Genomic DNA, 23,238 nt, shown 5'->3' on the forward strand with positions numbered 1-23,238 from the left:
GGTAAGGCCAGTTCTCTAAGCACTTATTAACTGAGATGTGTTCATGGCTGAAACGAACAAAATAATGAGAACCAAAAACAATTCAAGGGTTGATTGTGTGACTTATGTTGTCTAGGTATATACCAAAGCTCGACAATTCAAAGATATCAAATCTACCGATTGATCGAGTATATCCAATATATGTTCACTACGGAAAGTTTAAAGGGAAACCTACTTATCCAAATGCGATTAACCCTTACTTACGAGACACACAAGTTTTTCATGCATATGTTTTAACAATAGCCATTCCCCATTCATGTGGGGGATTGTTGGGTTTTAGAAAGGTGTGGATGGGAAATAAGAAGAGAAAATGGAAAAGCGGGGGAACCAATTTTGGAGGGAAAATGAAAAGTCAATGCAAATTGCAAATGAAAAGTCATTTCTCCCATATTGGTACAAGAAAGGAAAATTGTTGTCCTTATATTATGAAACATTTCCTATAGTTCTTAAAGGGTTAAGAAGAAGGTGCCCCCTCCCGCCGTCGTCGTTGCTCGCTCGGCTAGGCTTCAAATTTGGATTTGGCAAATGATTGATTGATTATATTTTTGGACAAAATTTATTTAACCAATCTTATTAATTGATTTCCTTTCTCTTATCAATTAATTCAGAATGTTAGTTAAATAACGAAATTAATTTCACAACGAATTATTTGAAATTTGCGCGTACCGATAAATTCGTTTGAAATGATTTGTTCCTTCCGAAAAGTCGTTACTTTTCCCAAAAGACACAACGTTCTGGAAAAAATGGGTCTGAACAAATGCGTTCCTTGCTGCAAACGGCTATAAATAAGAGGTTTTTTTCGTTTTTCAAACACTGAAATTTTTTCCTCTCTGCATACATTTTCTTACAAAAATAAATTGTCGATCGATAGAGTCTGTGTGTGCTTTCGTTGTTGTTCATTGCGTTCGCTGAGATTAGTGAAGTTTGAGGTACCGCTACTTCTCTAATAGTTAATCAGTTTTATCTTGGGAGGAATTAATCTGTAACCTCGGGTATTTGAGGGGATTAAATTTCTTAAGGAAACACAGTGAGTTCTGTGGACTTGAATTCTATTTTTCTGTCTGTTTCATCTTTTTTCTATTTTTGTTTTTTGCTAACCTGAATACAAGAGATAACATTATCTTCTTTAGATCTTACATGTGAAACTATATAGATTATATTATTATATTAATCATTGACTTAAAACAAATTGAAAAGTGATTAATTAATTGTAGCCCCTCCATAACCCAAAGGTTAGACATATCTGAATTATCTTTGAACAATACATGATGTGTATCTCTCTAGACGTAGCTAGAGTTTTATAGCTATAACAAATTCTTTTCTCTGAAAAATACAATTTCATTTGATTCATTTTATTTTTTTACTTCTTAAAAAATCATCGACTAAAAGGGCACGTAATTTGACACATCTATTGAGTAGAAGTACCAAAAAATAATTAATTACTTCACCCTATCCATTTTACTTGTCCTTTTTTTTTCTCGCACCTTAAAATACATTAACCAAAAAAAGACAGTTTGACTATACTATTTACTTATTCTTTGATCTCATTTAATATATATATTTTTTTTACATTACGTTATATAGAGAGTATATTTTAGTTTTTCATTTTGCACTATACTTAAGAGATTATAAATAAAAGATAATTTTACTAATTCATTCCTTAAAAAATTTCTTGCGAATTTTATAAATAAATGTAAACACTTTAAAAAAGAATTAGTTGCAAGGGTAATATAGAAAAAAAATTAATTAATGTTTTCTTGATTTAGTGAGGTGAACAACTAGTATGATATAACTATTTTTAGTATAATGATCAATTAATATGAGACGGAATGAGTATCCTCTATGTCTCATATTACTTTGTCCCTTTTTTCCTTTACACATCCCTCAAGAAAAATAATAAAGGTATATTTACTAATTTACCCTTAATTTTTTCAATACACTTTATTGTGTTTTAAAAAGTATTTACACTTTCAAAAGAAATTAATTTTACAAGCAAAAATTAAATTTTTTATCTTTATCTTGATTTCTTATAATGATAAGTGATTTAAGATTTCTTTTTAATAATGTAGAGCTGTGAACAAACAATATGAGCTAGAAAAAGTACGATAACTATTTTAGATCAATTATTTTTAGAAAACACAATAATTAAAAAAAAGAAGAAAAAAAAGTGGGGTGGGGTGGGGTGGGGGAAGGGAGATTAAGGCCATTCACGGCCTATGTTCGTGTTTAGAGTCAACTCAAGCTTTTGTTTATTCAACATTTAATTATTGGTTTTTATTTTACTAACTAGTATTAATTTATCAAACTTGTTGTCAAACCTTATACTAATATTTAGCCTGCTCTTTGGGTTCATCTGCTCTTGTTTCACTGTTGACCACGATTATTCGGGGAAAATAATTTCTTATCATCATTTATATATTAAAACTTAAAAATATCTCTTTTTTATTTAAAAAAATATTATACATAAAAATAAAAATCTATTATAAATAAAAATTTCTTATAAAAAGACGTAAAATTAAAAATAATTTTTTTTAAGACTACGAAATCAAATCTCCTCAAAACAAAAATAAGGCGTCTCTCTATATTTCCAGTTTTGAGCCATTTGACTTTATTACTTCACCATTTTTAAAATTTAAATGGGCGGTCATCAACTATATATTTTTTAAAATTTTTCAAGATGCAAGTCAGCGGCTTGACACTTTCTCTTCAATCCAAATAAAAAAAATTGTATTAGTACATTTATCAATTTAATTAAGTGATTAGTGCCAGTTGTGAGTTGTGCCGTCCTCCAGATATTGAGACAAATAAAATCTGCTGATTATTAATTACGAATTTGTATTTAATAATCTATCATCATGTATCGCACCGTCACATCTGAAAGCTATTGACTTTTTGGTGAGGAACGCAAACTATATAAACCCACTCTAAATTCATTTCATGCATCAACACAAATTAATTAAAGTGAGAGGAAAAAAAGAGAGAGATGAGAAATTATCAGACAATACTAAACAATGGTGAAACTTTACCAAGTATAGGTATGGGTACTTATTCCGGCGAAAACGATAGAGAAACAACTGAGATAGCCATTAGAATCGCCATCAAGGTAAGTTTTCAAATAGAGTTATCTGCAATTTGTTGTGTATGAAATTAGTCTAATAGTACGTTTTATCTGTATGTATAGATGGGGTATAGACATTTTGATACCGCGAAAATATACGGTTCAGAGGTGGCTGTGGGAAATGCATTAAGACGAGCGATTCATGATGGTTTGGTTGAAAGGGAAGATATTCATGTCACTTCTAAACTTTGGTCAAGTGATCATCATGATCCTATTACTGCTCTTCAACAAACTCTACAGTAAGCGCGCTGACTTATATTTTTTTTTTTTCTTTTCATTTCTTTGTTATTAGTGAGGAATGACACATTTCTATATTTGAAAATAATTTAATTTTGAACTTTTTGTTTACAGGAGGCTAGGAATGGAATACATAGACATGTATTTAGTGCATTGGCCCGTGGCGTTGAAACCATGGGTAGATTATCCAATTCCCGCAGAAGAAGACTTTGAGGAATTAGACATGGAAAATACTTGGTCCGGTATGGAGAGGTGTTTAGAGATGGGATTGTGTAGATCCATTGGCGTCAGCAATTTTTCTTCAACAAAAATACAACACCTTCTAGATTTTGCTTGTGTCACTCCTGTTGTCAATCAGGTAGAGCGGACAATATTACTAACAGGCTGGAGTACTGTTACATACAAATAAATAAATAATTTAATTTTTGTTTGTAAAATTTTCTGATGATGTGTTTTTTGTGGTTAACTATAGGTGGAAATGCATCCAATGTGGAGGCAACGTAAGTTGAGATCAATATGTAGGGAATATGGAATTCATGTAAGTGCATATTCACCTCTTGGTGGTCCTGGAAATGCTTGGGGGACTACTACTGTGGTTGATCATCCAATCATACAATCCATTGCCCAAAAGCATGATGCAACTCCAGCTCAAGTAAGAAATTAAATGCGCGTCTCAAACAAGCAAATCATTTAATTTTTTGGAAGACTAGAACGAAACTAATTAATGTTGATGATTTTTTTAGGTTGCTCTAAGATGGGGATTGTGTCAAGGATCAAGTGTGATAGTGAAGAGCTTTAATATGCGAAGAATGAAAGAGAATATGGGAGCTCTTCATTTGAAATTAGATGAATGGGATTTAATTGACATAAATAAAATCGAGGAGAGGAAGATTATGAGGGGAGAATGGCTATCTAATCATACTACAAGCCCATACAGGACCATCCAGGAACTTTGGGATGACGAGATTTAATTCTCTTTTTTGGAAGTGGCCTTTAAATTTGGTCAGCTCTAAAAAATTGTATAAAGATACAACATAAATGTACTTGCTAGCTAGTTGCATAAAAGATCCCATACAATTTAATAGTGTATTTTAAAAATATATATGTGTCCACGTGGACACATTACTATTTATAATTTTGCATTTTTTTTATATCCACATGGGCACATATATATGTTTAAAATACGGTATTAAATAGTCTGGGGAGGTAATAGGTCCTCATGAAAGTTTAGTATCGCAACAACAAATTCGACAAAAGTTGGGGTATTTTTCAAACCCTTATCCCTAATATTTATTGGACATTCCTCCAAGAATATAATTCTTGCATAATTAATCATCATCTTGCCATTTGGCAATTTGTTCTTTAATCAAAGTAGCCTCGTCCATTGCTTCTCAGAACTGGGAGCCTTGGGACAAGATTTCTCAAGAACATATGCCAACTTTAAGCGTCTTAAAAAGAATTTCATCTTTCCACATCATCAAGGAATGTCTTTGCCATCGAATATTTCAAAATTAGGATTAAGTAAAGATGTTCGTTATTGATGTGGATGTCATAGAGAACTATCTTCAAATTGTTAGAACCAGAATAACAAAAGTTTTCGGATCCAAAATAAAAATTGCTTGACTTAGAGGCACGTTAATACATTTTGGTTTTTGACACCTCTAACTGCAACTAATACACTGCTCATTATCGATCGCATCATTACTTAAAGAGAGTGCCCCCATTAATTAATTTTATTTTGTAACGATTGACTTAAAATTTGAGATCTGTCGTAAACAATATTTTTATCTTTATAAAATACAAATAAAATTTGTATACACATTACTTTTTCCGGACCTTACATGTGATAAGATATGTTATTGTATTAATAGTTGACTTAAAACAAATTGGCAAGTTATTAATTAATCTAGCCCTTCATAACCCAAAGGCTAAACATATCTGAATCTGTACACAGCACATGATGAGTATCTCACTAGACTAGAAGTAGAAGTAGCCAGAGATTTATTTTGTGGTCGCTGGAATGGATAACTACTTCCAAACCGTTTAATATTCTGACTTCAAATAAAGTGAAGAATCGATGCTGCCACGGGTTTTTTAATTTAATTTAATTTTTTTAAAAAAAGATACCATTTCAGTGCAAATTAATATTCAAAACAAATTAAACGGTTGAATATTAAAGTGTACTTTTAATACATGACCCTTAACTTGGCTTTAGCGAACAACTATGCCCTCCAACGTTGAATGTGCACAAGTAGGCACTTAAACTTGTATAAAGTGGAACAAGTAGACACAAGAGTCCTACATGGCACAATACACATAGGACGCCATGTAGGACACAAAATTGTCATGTAGGGTGCCATGTAGGATGAATGTGTCCATTTGCTCAATTTTATACAAATTTAAGTGTCTACTTGTGCACACTCAAAGTTAAAGGTCATAGTTGCCAACTGATGCAAGTTAAGGGTCATTTCTATGCATTATGCCAAAAAAATAATTTGTTGTAAAGCAGAGAGCGGTCAATTACTTTAATTTTAAAAGTTGGGTTAATTTTGTTGTAAAGCAGAGAGCGGAATGGTGTAATTTTCCCTAATTAAAATGGACGGGAGGGCGGCACTCAGAAAAAAATTGATCAAGGCCATTCACGGACTATTATATGTACATATTTTTTTTTAGCAAATTTACCGCACTAAGCGTTTAGCGGCCTTTTATTAAAAATAAAAAGATATCCATAGCCCATAGGGTTAAGTACAAGCAAGAGGGACTAGCCTTACCTTACCATTCCCAATGAGATAACAAGTCTCTACTAATTAACAAGCATGAAGAAAATAAGAACTAGAGAAAATTAGGTATTCTATGATCATCACGGAGTTTATAATACTCACTATGATGATATTACAAATGAAGATGCTTAAGTAGTGCAAGAATATAAAAGCTAATAATAAAGATAAGTTATCCACCTCAAACTTCATTTGATATATGTATGAACTAAAAAAGATAGTGTGTCCGTCTAAAGTAATCTGAAGTATTTCCCTCTTGTCTTCTTCTTCAAATCTGTCCAGAAATAATTGATAGTTCTTGTTGGATCTTGATAAAGTTGTTGACACTATCATATGATTTTGCTTCGCCAGTCGCATCAATAGGTGCCTTGAAACAAATTCCTCATTCACCTTACCATCCCAATTATATTGTCTTCCATAAGTCTTATTAATTATACGTTTCTGTTAATTTAGAGTCAACTCAAGTTTTTGTTTACTCAACATTTTATTAGTTAGTATTATTGTTATTATTTTATTAGTATTAATAAATCAAACTTGTTGTCAAACTTTAAAATATTAGACTGCTCTTTGGGTTCATCTGTCCATTCTCTGTTAGGGAAGAGAACAAAGGGGGGTCTCCCTATAATTCTAGTTTTGAGCCATTTGACTTTATTACTTCACCATTTTTAAAATTTAAAATGGGCGGTCGTCAACCATATTTTAAAAAAAAAATTCAAGATGCAAGTCAGCGGCTTGACACTTTCTCTTCAATCCAAATAAAAAAATTGTACTAGAACATTTAGCAATTTAATTAAGTGATTTGTGCCAGTTGTGCCGTCCTCCAGATATTGAGACAAATAAAATCTGCTGATTATTAATTACGAATTTGTATTTAATAATGTATCATGTATCGCACCGTCACATTTGAAAGCTATTCGACTTTTTGGTGAGGAACGCAAACTATATAAACCCACTCTAAATTCATTTCATGCATCAACACAAATTAATTAAAGTGAGAGGAAAAAAGAGAGAGAGATGAGAAATTATCAGACAATACTAAACAATGGTGAAACTTTACCAATTATAGGTATGGGTACTTATTCAGGCGAAAACGATAGAGAAACAACTGAGACAGCCATTAGAACCGCCATCAAGGTAACTTTTCAAATATAGTTATCTGCAATTACCTTTTATCGCAATTTGTTGTGTATGAAATTAGTCTAATAGTACGTTTTATCTGTACGTATAGATGGGGTACAGACATTTTGATACCGCGAAAATATACGGTTCCGAGGTGGCTGTGGGAAATGCATTAAGACGAGCGATTCATGATGGTTTGGTTGAAAGGGAAGATATTCATGTCACTTCTAAACTTTGGTCAAGTGATCATCATGATCCTGTTACTGCTCTTCAACAAACTCTACAGTAAGCGCGCTGACTTACATTTTTTTGTTATTAGTGAGGAATGATACATTTCTATATTTGAAAATAATTTAATTTTGAACTTTTCATTTATAGGAGACTAGGAATGGAATACATAGACATGTATTTAGTGCATTGGCCAGTGGCTTTGAAGCCATGGGTGGACTACCCAATTCCCGCAGAAGAAGACTTTGAGGAATTAGACATGGAAAATACTTGGTCCGGTATGGAGAGGTGTTTAGAGATGGGATTGTGTAGATCCATCGGCGTCAGCAATTTTTCTTCAACAAAAATACAACACATTCTAGATTTTGCTTGTGTCACTCCTGTTGTCAATCAGGTAGAGCGGACAGTATTACTAACGGGCTGGACTGTTACATACGAATAAATAAATAATTTAATTTTTGTTTGTAATATTTTCTGATGATATGTTTTTTGTGGTTAACTATAGGTGGAAATGCATCCAATGTGGAGGCAACGTAAGTTGAGATCAATATGTAGGGAATATGGAATTCATTTAAGTGCATATTCACCTCTTGGTGGTCCTGGAAATGCTTGGGGGACTACTACTGTAGTTGATCATCCAATCATACAATCCATTGCCCAAAAGCATGATGCAACTCCAGCTCAAGTAAGAAATTAAATGCACGTCTCAAACAAGCAAATCATTTAATTTTTTGGAAGACTAGAACGAAACTAATTAATGTTGATGATTTTTTTAGGTTGCTCTAAGATGGGGATTGTGTCAAGGATCAAGTGTGATAGTGAAGAGCTTTAATATGCGAAGAATGAAAGAGAATATGGGAGCTCTTCATTTGAAATTAGATGAATGGGATTTAATTGACATAAATAAAATCGAGGAGAGGAAGATTATGAGGGGAGAATGGCTATCTAATCATACTACAAGCCCATACAGGACCATCCAGGAACTTTGGGATGACGAGATTTAATTCTCTTTTTGGAAGTGGCCTTTAAATTTGGTCAGCTCTGAAAAATTGTACTTGCTAGCTAGTTGCACAAAAGATCCTATACAATACTCTAATGTAGATGCTCAATTCATTTTAATTTGTTTGTCTGGTTTTAACGACAAAGTTTAAGAAAGTAAAAAAGATTTTGAATTTTACGGTCTTAAATTAAATATATGTAAAATGTACCAAAATGTTATTTAATCTTATAATTTTAACCATGTCATATGAAAAGCTGAAATTAAGACGTTATATTAAAAAAAAAAAAAATTCAAACGAACTAAAAAAGAAAGTAAAGACAAACAAAGAGTACTAACTTATGATATACGGTAGGCCCTAATTAAGTGATACGGTCAGTACTGGTAGCATGATTGCTTAGAAAAAGCTTCTGATTAATTTTCTAGTCGTTGACTTAATAAGCTTTGAGTCAATAGGGAAATTTGCTAATTAGCACTAATCTATCCATCCATAACCCAAAGGTTAAGGGCCATATATATCCCATTTAAGTTCAAGCATATCTGGATCTATGATATTTTATTCAACAAAAAGGATAACTATAAATGATTATAGGTCGGAAAAATATAAATAAATTAATAAGATGCCAAAGAAAGTTTTCTCGTGTTCTATTGATGTCAAACATTGAAATGATATTTTGATTATTTTTCTTCTATATCGATTATATAAATTATCATAGAGAATATGTTCATCATTTTGCGAAAATTATCAAATTCAGCAAAAATAAAATAAATAATGATAACCAACTATCAATTTGTCGTTTCAATTGTCTGTTGTGTGAAGGGTAACCTTATAATTTAACGTGTTAATAATTCTACACATTCCTCTAATTCAAGGACTAGCTACATGTAAATTATGGGAGCCATCTGGGAAACATAAGGTACAAGATGACGTGGCCTTAACACCTCAAACCTCTTACCAATAGAGCAGGATTGTCTTTGACTGAATGAATTACACAAAAGACCATGTAGCAGAAACAACTTAAAAGTAATGATATTATAATTTATTAAGGGGATAAAATACAATTTCATTTACGAAGGTATTATTAATTTAACCAATAAACTGACTGATAACTGCTAAGCTAATATCAAACCTACCGATATCTTAGCAGTTTAGTACATTTAAAACAGATAACCGATAAAGCGGACCATTAAATACAAATATCCAACCAGCCCAATAAGGCGGTAGACAGACTTAATAGTCTGCTGAGTACCTTGATCATCGAGATACGGCTGGCAGTAATCTAGTCTTTGGCTATCTCCACACTGTTACCCCTAGAAACATGTGATGTACCTTGCTCGATACACTGGAAAGCAGGAGAAAAAGTAAGTAATGGTTTTCACTTATCTTAACCTCTCTTTCAACTGTGACAGCTCAGGTTTCAACTTTCCCACAAGAAATCAGCAGTGACAATCAACAAAATTAACCACAGGGAAAGAAGAATACATTGGCAAATTACCTGTAAAAGATGATTGTGCAGCCAATCCAATGTTTGTGGAAACGTCGTCGCTGATATGTTTACCACCGTTAAACCCTGTCAATAAAGAACGCAACAAGTCAATATGGGATGTAGTCTGTAAAAGTCAAATCAAATCGATCAGGCATGAAAAAGTACATGAATAATAGTTATTTTTCTTTCTTTAAAATAATAAGTTAAGTAAAAGATCACTTATTAGACAACTTTCATACTAATGTCCAACTACAATTGTAGGGTGCTTTTTATTTATTGTAACTTGTGTCTTCAACTCACCATAAGTTAAAATTCCTTTTTTGGTGCATGCCTTTCGAGAATTCTAGAAAAGAATTGACTCTCCCATAACTTGACAAATTTACATGAACTGCCTAGCAAGTCCCTCGCACCACAAGAAAATATACACACACACACACACACACCCCCCCCCCCCCCCCCCCCCCCCCCCTTTTAGCACCTTCCACTACCACACAAGAAAACAAAAAGACCAGCCAATAGCGAACTGAAACCTATTTGACTTGGATGCCATGCTCAATTTTGGGGTCCCCTTCTTTCCTCTAGCTCTATTCATTCATCTGGATGAAGAATAGAATTGAAAGAAACGGACACTAGATTCAAACTCCAGATACAAGCTGGCTAGCTGCAAGAACACACTATTGAAATAGCATCGTGCATCACTAGCTGCATTTAGGAGAATGTAGGACATCATGCATCCAACGTTTTCAAATTGAATACGTATCAAATCTGCAATGACGGCATTTTAAGGGTGATAATAATACATTGCTTGATTATCAAGCCTTTTTTATTTCGTATATAGACAGATTATAGGGCTTTCATCATACAGTTGTGCTCATTGAATTTGCTTTCCACCAGAAAAACACAAAAGAGAAGAGGATCCAATACCAAGAAGACTTATAAATAGTCTGGAGGAATTTCTGACTTTTGAGCTTCATTAGATACTACAGTAGGTTTAATGCAGATTAGGCTCTTACTGGTAGGTTTATTAGTCTTGATTTCTCTTCAGATATTTTCGTCTATGGGTCCTCAGACAGTTATATCTATGTAGAAGGATTTCCAAATTTTATGTTGATGTTGGGAAAGATAGCAACACCATACCTGTGAGGTAAAGGAACAGAGATAGTCCTGTATAGTCTTCAAGTTAGATATCATGTTATCTTTGTCCTGAAAAGAAATTCAAGAGAGGATTACCAGCTAAAAAAACAAGATAAGAAAATAAAAAATATTCAGATACAAGTACATTATGTATCATATGTGTGCTTAGTAATATCACACGCATAAACATATAGAAAGAATTGAAGCAAGATACAGAGACAGAAAAGGGTGAAAATTTTCTTGTAGATTGATGAGCTTTATGATATGTGTTCCAACTTTCTTTGATTCGTAAAATATCACAGTTTTCTTTACTTCTCTTCTGGCGCTTAAGTCCATGCTACTGACAAGAATGACAAAATTGAACTGCCATCCCTTTTCCTTTCCTTTTTTTTTGGGGGGGGGAGAGGGGGGGGGGGTAGTGGTGGTGGGTGGTGGACGGTGGTTATGGGTATAATGAAAAGGGAACTGTGACATCCCTAACTGATGACTAGAAGACAAAATGGTACTTCAATTAAGTATGAAAATAACCTAACTTGGATATATAAAAATACAAAAAAAAGATGAAAGGATCATTAAATTGGTGATCTTCATAGGTAAGTTTAAACATTGTATGCATATGTTGTTTTCAAACTCAAGATATTTAATATTCTCTTTTGCTATAACTGGAAGAACTGATGCTTTGAAGAAAAGTAGGGAGAAACATAGACTCTGGTTAGTATATCTTCAAATTGGTTTTTCAACTTTCCAAATAGAAGGGAAACAGATCTTGAACAGTTTATATGCTGTAGTAAACAGATCATTTTTGACAAGACATTGCACCCTCTGTCTTACACATTCTTTTTGAATTATCTACATTTAATTATTGGAAAAGGTCTCCACCACTGTACCAGAAAGTTGAGGTCAGCTGGCCCTATCTACACATGTGCATAGATAAATCCAAAAAAATCAATTTCCTAGTAATTTAAACCAAAATAAAAGAAGAGCATATGTGGATAATAGATGCTAAATGTCCCAGGCAAACCTTCTACTGATAAGAACGTGTATCACAGGCTTTGCAGAGATCATGTGCTACTATATCAAAAGCCACCCACTTGAATTATAATTAGGCAAACCCATCGGTAGCACCCTAAAGTTGGCACCAAGTATCACTTAGACACCTCAACTAAGTGATGTTCATTTTAGACACCTCATGTAGGGTTTCATTGTGTTGTTTTGACACTTTTTAACAATCAGCCAAAATATATAATGTGTGTGTTACACTCGCGAATGACATGTAAAGTAACGAATTAAATGACGACATTTGTCATTCGTATTCAAAATAATTATTAACTAATGAATTTTGAGTAAAGATAAAAAATGACCAATGAATCAATGACTTGTGGCATTTTTTCCAAATAATTTTAAAAAAAAAGAGGTTTGACCAATTAAAAAAAATGCAGAAGCAGCCCACCCCCCACCACGCCACCCCTGCTGATCGTCTTCTCCCAAAAGTTTTAAGATTTAGAAGTGGACGGTCATTTCTCTGCTTTTTTTTTTTTGGTTTATTTTTTATTTTTTAAATTCTTTACTTAACAATAATTTGTGAGTTAAATATAATTTTCAATCACCATTTACTATATTTATTCAGATCTGAAAAATATTTCCACCACTTTGTTCACCAGAAAAATGGAGATCCACCACCGCCATTATTCTCATTCTCTCTCCCTCCTTCTATTCTACTAAATCGTATTTTATCTAAAATTAAAATTATAAAACTTTTTCAATATTTAAATCTTAAAATGGGTCAGTTCCTAAACTTCTAATGGATTTGAATAAAAAAGTCAAACCTCCATGGAAGGAGTTTAAGCTTGAAAAATGGTGGGAGGTGGTGACTTGAGAAATGGAGAAGAGAAAATAAAATAAAAAATGGCTAAATCTAGACTTTCACGCGTCATTGTTGAGTGTATCACACTTACTTTGACATGTCACCAAAAAGTGTTAAAATGACATAGTGGAACCCTATATGAAGATTTTGAAATGAACATTGTCCAGTTGAGGTGTCTAAGTGAAACTTAGTGCCAACTTTAGGGGACCACCGATGGGTTTGGCCTTATAATTATGTTAAACATTCACGTACAGATAATGATATATAAGAGAACTCAAGAACTTGTGGAACCTGGGTAGGATATTTCTCACTGCATGTACGAGTCGCTACCCACTCTTCCAGCAATGCCTGCATGAAAGACACAACTTTGTCAAGAAGGTAAGACATGGGACTAAATATGAAAGCAGTTTTACTGCCTCAATCCTGCTTTAGGCAATGGATAATAATTGAGGATGATAATAATAGACTCAATTTCATTGCATATTGTATCAGCAGCAGGAAGGAGACAATTATATTTTTTTGGGTAGTTTGTACTTTGTACACATAGCTCAGTTGCAGGTAACTTTGACTTGTTTAATCAATGTGTAGTTTTGAAAATAAAGGATGCTGTATAGTGATAAAACCTATAAATGATTTGGTATGTTCCAAATGAAAATTGCACTGCAAAAGAGGGGGAAGAGGGGAGGAAGTAAGACAATATTATGGAACGCCCCACTATTGTTGCATACAATTGAGGTTCTCGTAAATTATTGGAAGCAGAAGTAGTAAACTCAGGAAGTAAAAGACTCCACATATATAAATGGTTGACTATTTCCATTTTGCTCTTTTGCTCTTCTGAAAATGGATAAATCTTGCTTTAGTGGTTCTCTCTAATTAAACCCCATCTCTTCCTGTCATTGACTGACAGCCAATAATAAATCAAACAATTTAACTTTAAGAATGTAACAACTGAGAAGTTCAACGAGGAGCACTTCACTACTTCAGTCGATGAATAAATCACATGAATCTCATAGTTTACATTATTATAATCAGCTAGTACATATATTCCAACCTCATTGCCCCGTTGCCTTTTCCTTTCAAAGCTATCCATGGAATCTTGCTTAGTAGCTGTGGTGGACTAGTGTGAATGCAATGTATAAGATAACCAACATGAAAGCATATTTTTTACTTCACCATTTAACAGGGAAAAAAAAACCAGTGTGATCCCACAAGTGGGGTCTAGGGAGGGTAGAGTGTACACAGACCTTACCCCTACCATATGAGGTAGAGAAGTTGTGTCCAATAAACTCTCTGCTCAAGAAAAACATTAAACAAAAAAAATGTTGAGCTATTTCATAAAGCTAGTTTAACGTAAATTGAGACATCAGTTTACAGTAAATAAAGGAGGAAAGGACAGTTGGGAGAAGTACTAGGGACATGAGTAAGGAAGGATGTAGAAGGTAAAATTTGTCGCTCAAAATAGAAGGTGGAACTGGGTACATTGAAGGGAAGATAATAACTTAAATCCCTTGACTTCAAACAGACTAATGTGCAGATTAGTAAGAAAGCAATAGCTGTTCCAAACAGGTACATATAGATAAACTATATTTTACTTTGCCATCTCAAAGACAAGGCTTAGAGAATTTGGATCAGCTCTTTATCTTGATCTATTTTAGAGAAAGAAGATATAATGAAAAAAAAACTGGAGATTATATAGGATAAATAGACATTTAAGGAAACCACCTTATGGTCAAACTCAGCCATCCGTAGAACTATAGGTACAATTATTGGTTGAGCACCAGATTTTTCTCTTTTATGAGAAGGATTTTGGTCTGCCCCTGATACTTTAACTTTATCACCTGCATTACCAGACAGGCAGTGAGGAAGCATCAAAGGAGAGAAAAAATAAAGAAAGAACCCACACAACCCTCCCCCCAAAAAAGCAGCTTGAGTAGCTTTTAGTGGAGATGGAAAAACTAGCAGAAATGCAAAGGCACGTACCCCTATTTTCAGAGATTTCATTAACAATGTCCAAGGATTTCAGAGCAGTTGTGAGGTTGTTTAACTCAGAAGTTTTCCCTGGTTCTGAATTCATATTGCAGTCACTCTGACTGTTGTGTCTAACATTAGAATTGCTTTTCTGTTGTAATTCATTCTGTTCTTCCACCTTCAGAGATTCTGGCCCTGCTTGGTTTGCTGGAGAAGCTGGTGGCAATTTATTCTCTTCATCCATTAGGTAAATACTAGGATCTAGGTGTATCCCCTGCCATTAATATACCATCCAACTGGGATCACTCAATGTTCAAGCATTATTTTTAAATTTGAACTGAATGCAAAGCCAAAAGGATTTTCGACATTCACCACCAATTGATAAAATAGTTGATGTGATACAAAACTGTGATGAATCCTCTAATTACTACTGCAGCAACAAGGATGAATATACTCTTCTTTTTTTTTGGAGAAAGGCAACATGACAATGATGAATATACTAGAATGGACTATGCTATGCATGCTCACGTGTCAATACATATTATTTCTTTTCGCATAAAATGCTTCCTGAACTGCACCACACTCTCTTCGGGTATCTTTCTTTTCAAGAAAAAATAAGGTAATCTCATTATATTTAAGGCACAATGGAGGTATTGTGTTAGAAAATTATATTCAAGTGTGCTAAGAGCTTCACTGTCTCTACCTAAAGGAGCCACTGAAGTCTACCATATGATCAATTTCATTTACACGTTCAGACTTAGACCAATAAGACAAAGGTACAAAAAAGATATTTAGGCTGATACACCAATGAGTACAGCCTTCAGATGCATTAGTTGTTTTCCTTACCTGCATATAGAAGCCCCCTATGAGATTGAACTATGAAATTTGTTTTCCATTGATTTGAATTTCAGAGTGGTTATGCAAAAGGATATCCAGCTGAACCATATTTCTCCAAACACTATTTCCTCACCAAAGAAACCGGAAAATACCAATTTATGTGGTCATAAACCTTCTTTGTGCCCCACTTACATAGCACACCGGGCTTTTCATTTGATTCTCCTATCAAGACATTCATTCCACATCCATCATGTCCAGGGGTTCATAACCCTTTGCTTAATTATTGTTTCAACATCATCTTCTTCAAAGGGTCTTTTTGCAACCACTCATTCTCTTCCTAAGAGACATTAAGAATCTCCTTCTCACACATCGCTCTCCTGCCTGCTCTTTCATATTTAACTCTTGATAGAACCTCAGCAATTTTCTGTTTAATCCTATCTGCTTCCTCGACAATTGTCCTTTCTATCATGAGCTTATAATTTGTGCTGACGTTATTGGCATCAGCCATTTTACCTATTATCCCTCTCCCCGATACAATCCCCCTCTGCATTTGCTAACTTTTCCTTATCATCTTAAAGGTCAATTCTCTATTTGGTTTCATCATCAGTTAAGACTGTATGACTTAGCTTCTTTTTTCAGTGCTTTCTAGCTTGCTCCAATTTCCATCTCCCTCATTTCTTGGCATTTTTCAATTGACTGGCTCAAATCTTTTAGAAACTCTTTGAGAAGCTTCAGCTTTCAGGTGATTTCAAAATCAGCTCTGCCTTTTTGTATTGTAAGATGCCACCAATCTTTAACCAAATCCATAAAATCATCTTTCTATTGTATCAGGAAGTAGTGCAGGAAAGAATTAGATTCTTCTTTGTTGTTAAGTAGATCCCTTGTAAGTTTATTCCTTCCTTTGGTGGTGCGGAAAGTTTGGATCTATAAGGAAATCTTGAAACTCACAGTATATAATTGTAAAGGTGTGTGGTAAAAACACTTCCTTTAATATCAGCATCTTTAACCAAATCCATAAAATCATCTTCCTATTGTATCGGGAAGTAGAGCAGGAAAGTATTAGATTCTTTTTTGTTGTTAAGTAGATCCCTTGCAAAGTTTATTCCTTCCTTTGGTGGTGCAGGAAGTTTGAATCTATAAGGAAATCTTGAAACTCACAAGTTTATAATTGTTTAGGTATGTGCTAAAAATACTTCCTTTAATATCAAGCATGTATATGCAAGCAAAACATTGGTGCTAATAAGTTCCTACCGAGTTTTATAGGTAAGACATGGGAAAGTATGCAGGTTTTCACAAATTCTCGTGTTCATCGATCAAAATTTAAGCATTTCAAACTTGAAAAATGAACCATTTCTATTCCCAAATGCACACTCTAGCAAGATTTGTTTATCATCCAATACTGGGTTCACCCAAGCTATTGTTTTCCTGAACAAATCATCTAGTTCAGTAGAGAAAAGGAATATTTCTATCCTGACGCAGCTGGTCTGTCTTCAACTCTTATTCTTGTGAACTTACTGCCTAAAAGTGCAAGATTAGTTAGATCCAACTCTGAGATGAGATTGGATAAATCTTTGATGGACCATGTAACTCAAGTATTATTGGACTTCTCAACTTCAAACCTAACAATCCGATCTAATCACCCATTATTGCACAATCCTCTCAGTCCCTCCAATTCCTACCACATATCCCTTCTTTCATCAAAGGAATGTGGTCCATACTCCCCCGTGTAAATACCCGTGCATAATCAGATCAAGTGATGGACCGAATAATGAAGATGGAACGATCATCTTTCATACTTTCTTTGGCAGACTTTGCTCTTTTGTCCAATTAAAACCCCACTTTGGCCCCATGGGCTCCCAGTATCAGTTGCCTCATACTTGCCTAGTTGCCTTGTTAGTCTACTGTCCATTTACTTATCTTGGAGCTTTGGAGGAAATAATACATGTCAAAATTTTATCTTCAATGCGGATTATTTCCCTTTTATTTACCCCCTCACATTTCAGCAAACAATTTCAATCTTCATTTAGGTACATAACATTGACCTTTTATAGTTGCTCCAATCTCCTTCGTTCCCATAATTTATAGGAAACTCCAACTCTTTAAGCTCTTCCTAACCTTTTTGGTTTGAGATAGAACCACTCTTATGACCTCTTTTTTAAACCTATGAACAGAAACCCCAAAGCTTACTAAGCCTCAGAATATTCTTTCTTACCCACTTTGACATTTGATTTCTTCCAACTGATTTCTTGTCATATGCAGCTGATAATGCTTTGCCTGCACAGTGTATGAAGGTAGAAACTCTTCTGATACTGCTATAAAGCAGATTCACCAATGATTTCTCCGGGACTTCTTCAATCTCTCTTCCCTCCCCTCCTTCTGATCCCAAATGTAGATGCACCAGAAGAACTTGGGTGGAGATTTATCCTTCTCCCAGATTTTCTCTCCTTCTGGATGTCAAATAAGGTAATTGTGCACTTTCACATCATTTCCTTCCCGATCATAAGTTACAAAGTGATTGCCACTCTTTCTATTATTGACGATGCATAACCACATAAATGAGCTCAAACTGTGTTATCTGACAAGAAGCCCTCGTTTTGATGGTGCAAATGAAAGTCCAAACTAGTCAGTAACAAGAATAAGATAGACATTTTTGATAAAGCTTTTTGTATACAAAGAACAAGAACAAGATAGACTTAGAATCAGAAGACAACACTCACAAGTCACATCGATATCAGATGCATATATAAAGACATCAAGGAGGTTTAGAACTACTTAGTTTTTTTTTGGCAAATCCAAAATGCTAATCTAGAAAATTAGTTCCGATACATCCATAATTTTCCCAAGTGATTGGATGTACAAGTATTATATATATATATATATATATATACACACACACACATATATATTAGGAGATAAATCTGTTTATAGATTCAAAGCACACCCACTGGGAGCTTTGGAAATAGTCCATGTTTCCTCCGCAAAATTCCTTTTTTAAAAAATAATTAGTTCTAACAGAGGTGGGGCTCAATGTAAAAACTTAAGACTTCTAATCTTGAGAACTCATTTCTGCCAGTGGCAATGCTTTCTTCTTATTCTTTTTTTATTATTTTTATTTTTATAAGGACCAGTAGCAATGCTTCTTTTCCAATCAAGATGTCAAGAGAGGATTATGAAGAAAGACAGGGAGGTCACACAAGTGTCTATAACATCTAAGCATGACAAAACAAGTGATGAAAAGACTCATTATGTAGTTTATGGAGGACAAATACCTCAATTATAATTGGTTTTCCATCTTTCATAGCTTTCTTCAAATCACCAGCCAAACCTACAAAAAATTGAGATGCTGATCAAATTCCTTGACATGCTCCAAAACAGCTGTTTACAACAAGAATTACCTTTCCTTACTATTCTGCATTCTCTGCAGAATTCGGTAATTAGCTCATCTGATGAACTGAAATCACGTGCCCATACTGGAGAAGATGCCAAAGGTGCACTGACAAAATTACAAGGTATACAAGTATTTGAGCGCCACATGATATCACACTTCTCAGATAACCTTTAGTTAAGCATGAACAACATGACTACACAGTTTTCTGGAAGTAACAGGTAACCAAAATAACTAAATCTGCATTGACAGTTACATACTCTGTTGATGTCCGTAGCAATTCATACACCATGGCAGTCTGAAAAAAAAACACATTTAATTGATAAGCAAGCAAGGATAAACAGAGCGCTTGCTCAAAGATACAGATAAGCAGACCCAGAAAATGCAGAGGGATTAAAGAAGAACCTGCAAGACATTTGGCAAGTTCAGCCTCTGTGCAAGTTGGGTAGCAATGGTAGATTTTCCAACACAAGCAGTACCACAAACAAGAATTACCAAAGGCACTCGCATATGGTGAAATCTAAGAACATAAAGATAGCCAAAAAACAGAGGGAAAGCAACATCAAATACTAAATTAGGTTGTTTCAATCATTCCCTTCCTCATTGCTCTCTCCTCTACAAAAATGAATATACAAGAAAATGATCCTCAATAGGAAAAGAAAGGGAAAGTTGACAAAAAAATATCATCAACCTCGTAATCATTTTATAACGGTTTATATACTCTTCTCCGAAACCTCTTCGCTCCATAAGCTGCATGGCATCCAAACAATTCAGTGTTATTTAGCTACTTTCAGAACTTTGAACAACTTCTAATAGAAAGGAAAATCAAGTCACATACTACAAGGTCAACTTGTACAGAAACTAGTATGAGATGTTTGTCGAATTAAGAGAAAGAAATCACAGAAATTAAATGTTTCTTTGGAAAAATCTCTTCATGTATAACTTTTGTGATTGAGGCAATAGGGTTTGCACAGATGTATTATGGCAGTGTTTGTTTTTTCAGACAATCAATAGATAAACGACCTATAATACCCTCAACCAAAGGGTTGGTTCCTGACAGCATAATATGCTTATCAATTTGTGCATCTTAACTCTCCTACACAGGTAATTCAATACAAAACATAAACATCTTTGTGTCAAGATGTAGAGCCAATGGAGTAAGCTAAAACATTCGCAGTTAAGTACCTTGGATAGTTAAATATTCATGAAAAAATAACTGAATCTCTGAAAAGAATTGGAAACGGAACATAACCGAGAATAAGACATGTGGTACCTTGAACAAGTTTGCCTCCAAATCTGATTGTGAGCTGCATTAAGAAATAATTGTTTAATTACTACGGAGCAAGTCAGGTAAAACTCAATGAAAATAAGATACAAATTTTGATGCCATACACATCGAGTAGGCTGTTGTCAACAAGAAGCTTCTTAAGCTCAAGTGCAATTTTAATAGCCACGTGATTTGGAATCTGTAAACGAGAAGCAGTGCACATTAACTCCACATTCATACCAAAAGCTATAGATCTGGTACTGGTAGTAGGCCATCCTTTTGAAATAAGGAAACCTGGGACCCTAACAAAGTAACAAATGACAGCATAATAACCATACATATTGCCCTATTCAAGGAACAGCATAATACCAAAAGCTATAGATCTGGTAGTAGGCCATCCTTTTGAAATAAGGAAACCTGGGACCCTAACAAAGTAACAAATGACAGCATAATAACCATACATTTTGCCCAATTCAAGGAACAGCAGAGTTGTGATGTTAGAATTTTAATAGGAACAGTGTTGGTAAGCGACAACTTTAGTCATCGACTAAGAGAAGCAGCAGAACTTAAGGTGATACCTAGAGATATACTCCCTCTGTTCATTTTTACTTGTCCACTATACTAGTTCACATTTAGCACAGAAAAAATTTTTTTTTGGTGGTTTACCCAAAGACTATACATCAATTAAAATGGATATTGTGGTAAAATACTCATATTAATCATTGTTTATAAAGGAGCGTGCAAAATCCAAGGTATACAAGTAAAAGTGAACCAGGGATTACATGTTTGTATTTTTACATGGCAACTGATAAGCTGCTCAAGCCAATACCTTTTCTTCTTCTTTTTTCTCCCATATAATTCCAATTTGATAGTAAATTTTATTTTTTCAACATAGAAAATAAAATCTGATACCTTTGTCAAAAAAAAAAAAAAAACTGATTCAATTCATGATATGATATCTAGCTGATTATGAATTTGCATGTGATTCATAATCTGCGAAGGAAGGAAGGATCGATGCTGAACCTTAGTGACTGTGAGCATTCTGCTGAGCAAAAATCTAGAGAGAACATAGTAGTGATCGGCATTGTCACCCAGCCATACTTTCACCTAAAACACAAGCAAGCAAGCAAACAGAGAACAAAATTAAACTAAAATAAAGAACAAAAAAAAAGAGTCGACAAAATTGCAGCAATGGAAGGAATATAAACCTTAACGAAATCGTATTTGGAAGAAGCGTTTCGGGTAGAAAATCGACGAGCTGAATGATTAGTTGCGGCAGCATCTTCTTGTTCGCAATCTTCTTCTTCATTGGTGCTAGGGCTTTCTATTACAACCGCCTTATCCTTCTTCATATCTCACTGATAAATATCTCGGGGACTGTGCCCGCCGGGAAGATGATGCCGGTAAATATCGACGGAGAATGTGGACAATCAACTTTACGAACAACTTGTGCTTGTGCTTTGCACATAAAACTTTCTTCGCTTTTATTGAACTGTCTGTCGGGTGGGATTCCTTTTGGCTTTAGCGATTAAGAAATATCTTAGGGCATATTTTATAATTTATTCTGTTTCACCTAATATTTATATAATATAATAATCTTCATGTAATTAAATAGGAAATATTTCATGTTATGTGTCATTTTAACGAAAGTATACTTCGAAAGGTAGGAAACTAACAAAGGATTCATCGGCTAGCATGCTAGCTCCTACTAAATAGGAGGCTCCTTTACTTACACCTTTTGGGCAGGTGCGATAAATATATTTTAATTTTGTCTCAACTGATATCAATGATCTTTAATTTTGAAGGTACATATACTTAAATGTCCTAAATGGTAAATCACGTGAGATGCATGCATCCTGCATATCAAATCGAATGAGATGCATGCGTCCTACCTATCAAATTGCGTGAGATTTGTCAAGTAGGATATGTCTACTTGTTCAATTTTATGATGGTTAAATGTTTACTTGTGCACATCATAAATTGAACGACATAGATGTAAGTTGAGACCAAATTAAAAGGTATGTTTATGTATTACTTTTGTGTATAATAAGCACTAAATATTTTACATATGTGTAAGGTATATCGTCACACATGAGGTGAAGAAAAATGTTTGACTGCACGGGAGATGAGCACTCAACGTGTACAACTCGATATGCATAGTGCAGTAAGAATAATTATTAGATTAAACATCTAGGATGTGAAAATAAATTAATTAAATTGGTATTCATGATGGAGAAGATGAGATACTGAACTTACAGTATATGCAGGCAAGTAGAGAACGATGGCTTAATGTGTAACATGCACATCAATAGCTCAATTAAGGTGTAGAGATGCATACTAATGCTAAAGCTACTTGAATGGAGAATCGTCGAGCTTTACAGATGATAGTTCAGCAAAACTTTTAATTTATATTGTAGTTAAGTCGTCAATCTTCTTCGAAACTACTAATTCGAGCAACATATTTATAATGTGACTCAATTCGTTTACCCTCCCTCTTGTGTCGTGTGCTTGTAAAAAACAACAAATAGAGATAGAGATCAATCCTTAAAATTTTTGTATATAAGGACCATCACTGATTTACTGAAGTTCATCAACTTTTTTGTATCTTTACTTCAGTTCTTATATGGTGTATCGACAATTGCAACTATGGAGGATATATGCCATGAACACATTGTGGATGAGTTGATCGTGGCGAAACCAAAAATACATATTATAGGTAAGGTGATCATAGAGTGCCCCAATTGTAATAGTCTAAATTGGAGTATGAGTAGATTAGTAGTT

At 34.2% G+C, this 23,238-nt stretch overlaps 3 protein-coding genes across 3 annotated transcripts; 2 read left to right on the top strand and 1 right to left on the bottom strand.

Annotated features, from left to right (window-relative positions):
- The first annotated feature begins 3,022 nt into the window (after nt 1-3,022).
- Nucleotides 3,023-4,365, top strand: LOC125860215 (NADPH-dependent aldo-keto reductase, chloroplastic-like). Its single transcript, XM_049540139.1, has 5 exons — nt 3,023-3,142; nt 3,221-3,396; nt 3,509-3,752; nt 3,867-4,046; nt 4,138-4,365. Exons 1-5 carry the CDS (start codon nt 3,023-3,025, stop codon nt 4,363-4,365), a joined length of 948 nt encoding a protein of 315 aa, XP_049396096.1.
- A 2,810-nt stretch (nt 4,366-7,175) lies between these two features.
- Nucleotides 7,176-8,522, top strand: LOC125860214 (NADPH-dependent aldo-keto reductase, chloroplastic-like). Its single transcript, XM_049540137.1, has 5 exons — nt 7,176-7,305; nt 7,400-7,575; nt 7,669-7,912; nt 8,024-8,203; nt 8,295-8,522. Exons 1-5 carry the CDS (start codon nt 7,186-7,188, stop codon nt 8,520-8,522), a joined length of 948 nt encoding a protein of 315 aa, XP_049396094.1. The 5' UTR covers nt 7,176-7,185.
- A 998-nt stretch (nt 8,523-9,520) lies between these two features.
- Nucleotides 9,521-22,074, bottom strand: LOC125859838 (uncharacterized). The gene is made up of 15 exons (XM_049539669.1): nt 21,666-22,074; nt 21,481-21,564; nt 20,583-20,656; nt 20,464-20,497; nt 19,882-19,940; nt 19,596-19,710; nt 19,451-19,488; nt 19,201-19,298; nt 19,075-19,130; nt 14,981-15,242; nt 14,723-14,838; nt 13,292-13,348; nt 11,140-11,205; nt 10,012-10,086; nt 9,521-9,858 (listed from the first exon to the last, which is right to left on the bottom strand). Exons 1-15 carry the CDS (start codon nt 21,807-21,809, stop codon nt 9,796-9,798), a joined length of 1,341 nt encoding a protein of 446 aa, XP_049395626.1. The 5' UTR covers nt 21,810-22,074; the 3' UTR covers nt 9,521-9,795.
- Nucleotides 22,075-23,238: the final 1,164 nt, after the last annotated feature.

The sequence above is a fragment of the Solanum stenotomum genome, chromosome 3 (assembly GCF_019186545.1).
Source record: "Solanum stenotomum isolate F172 chromosome 3, ASM1918654v1, whole genome shotgun sequence".
Classification (NCBI taxonomy): domain Eukaryota; kingdom Viridiplantae; phylum Streptophyta; class Magnoliopsida; order Solanales; family Solanaceae; genus Solanum; species Solanum stenotomum.

Bases quoted from the DNA above. Each gene is read 5' to 3' on its own strand.
- LOC125860215 (XM_049540139.1), top strand. From the start codon at position 3,023: ATGAGAAATTATCAGACAATACTAAACAATGGTGAAACTTTACCAAGT. The intron at 3,753-3,866 runs GTAGAGCGGACA...GGTTAACTATAG, and splicing joins TCACTCCTGTTGTCAATCAG to GTGGAAATGCATCCAATGTG. The intron at 4,047-4,137 runs GTAAGAAATTAA...TGATTTTTTTAG, and splicing joins ATGATGCAACTCCAGCTCAA to GTTGCTCTAAGATGGGGATT.
- LOC125860214 (XM_049540137.1), top strand. From the start codon at position 7,186: ATGAGAAATTATCAGACAATACTAAACAATGGTGAAACTTTACCAATT. The intron at 7,306-7,399 runs GTAACTTTTCAA...CTGTACGTATAG, and splicing joins CCATTAGAACCGCCATCAAG to ATGGGGTACAGACATTTTGA. The intron at 8,204-8,294 runs GTAAGAAATTAA...TGATTTTTTTAG, and splicing joins ATGATGCAACTCCAGCTCAA to GTTGCTCTAAGATGGGGATT.
- LOC125859838 (XM_049539669.1), bottom strand. From the start codon at position 21,809: ATGAAGAAGGATAAGGCGGTTGTAATAGAAAGCCCTAGCACCAATGAA. The intron at 19,941-20,463 runs GTACCACATGTC...GATGCCATGCAG, and splicing joins TGGAGGCAAACTTGTTCAAG to CTTATGGAGCGAAGAGGTTT. The intron at 19,489-19,595 runs GTTCTTCTTTAA...TTTTTTTTTCAG, and splicing joins ACTTGCCAAATGTCTTGCAG to ACTGCCATGGTGTATGAATT.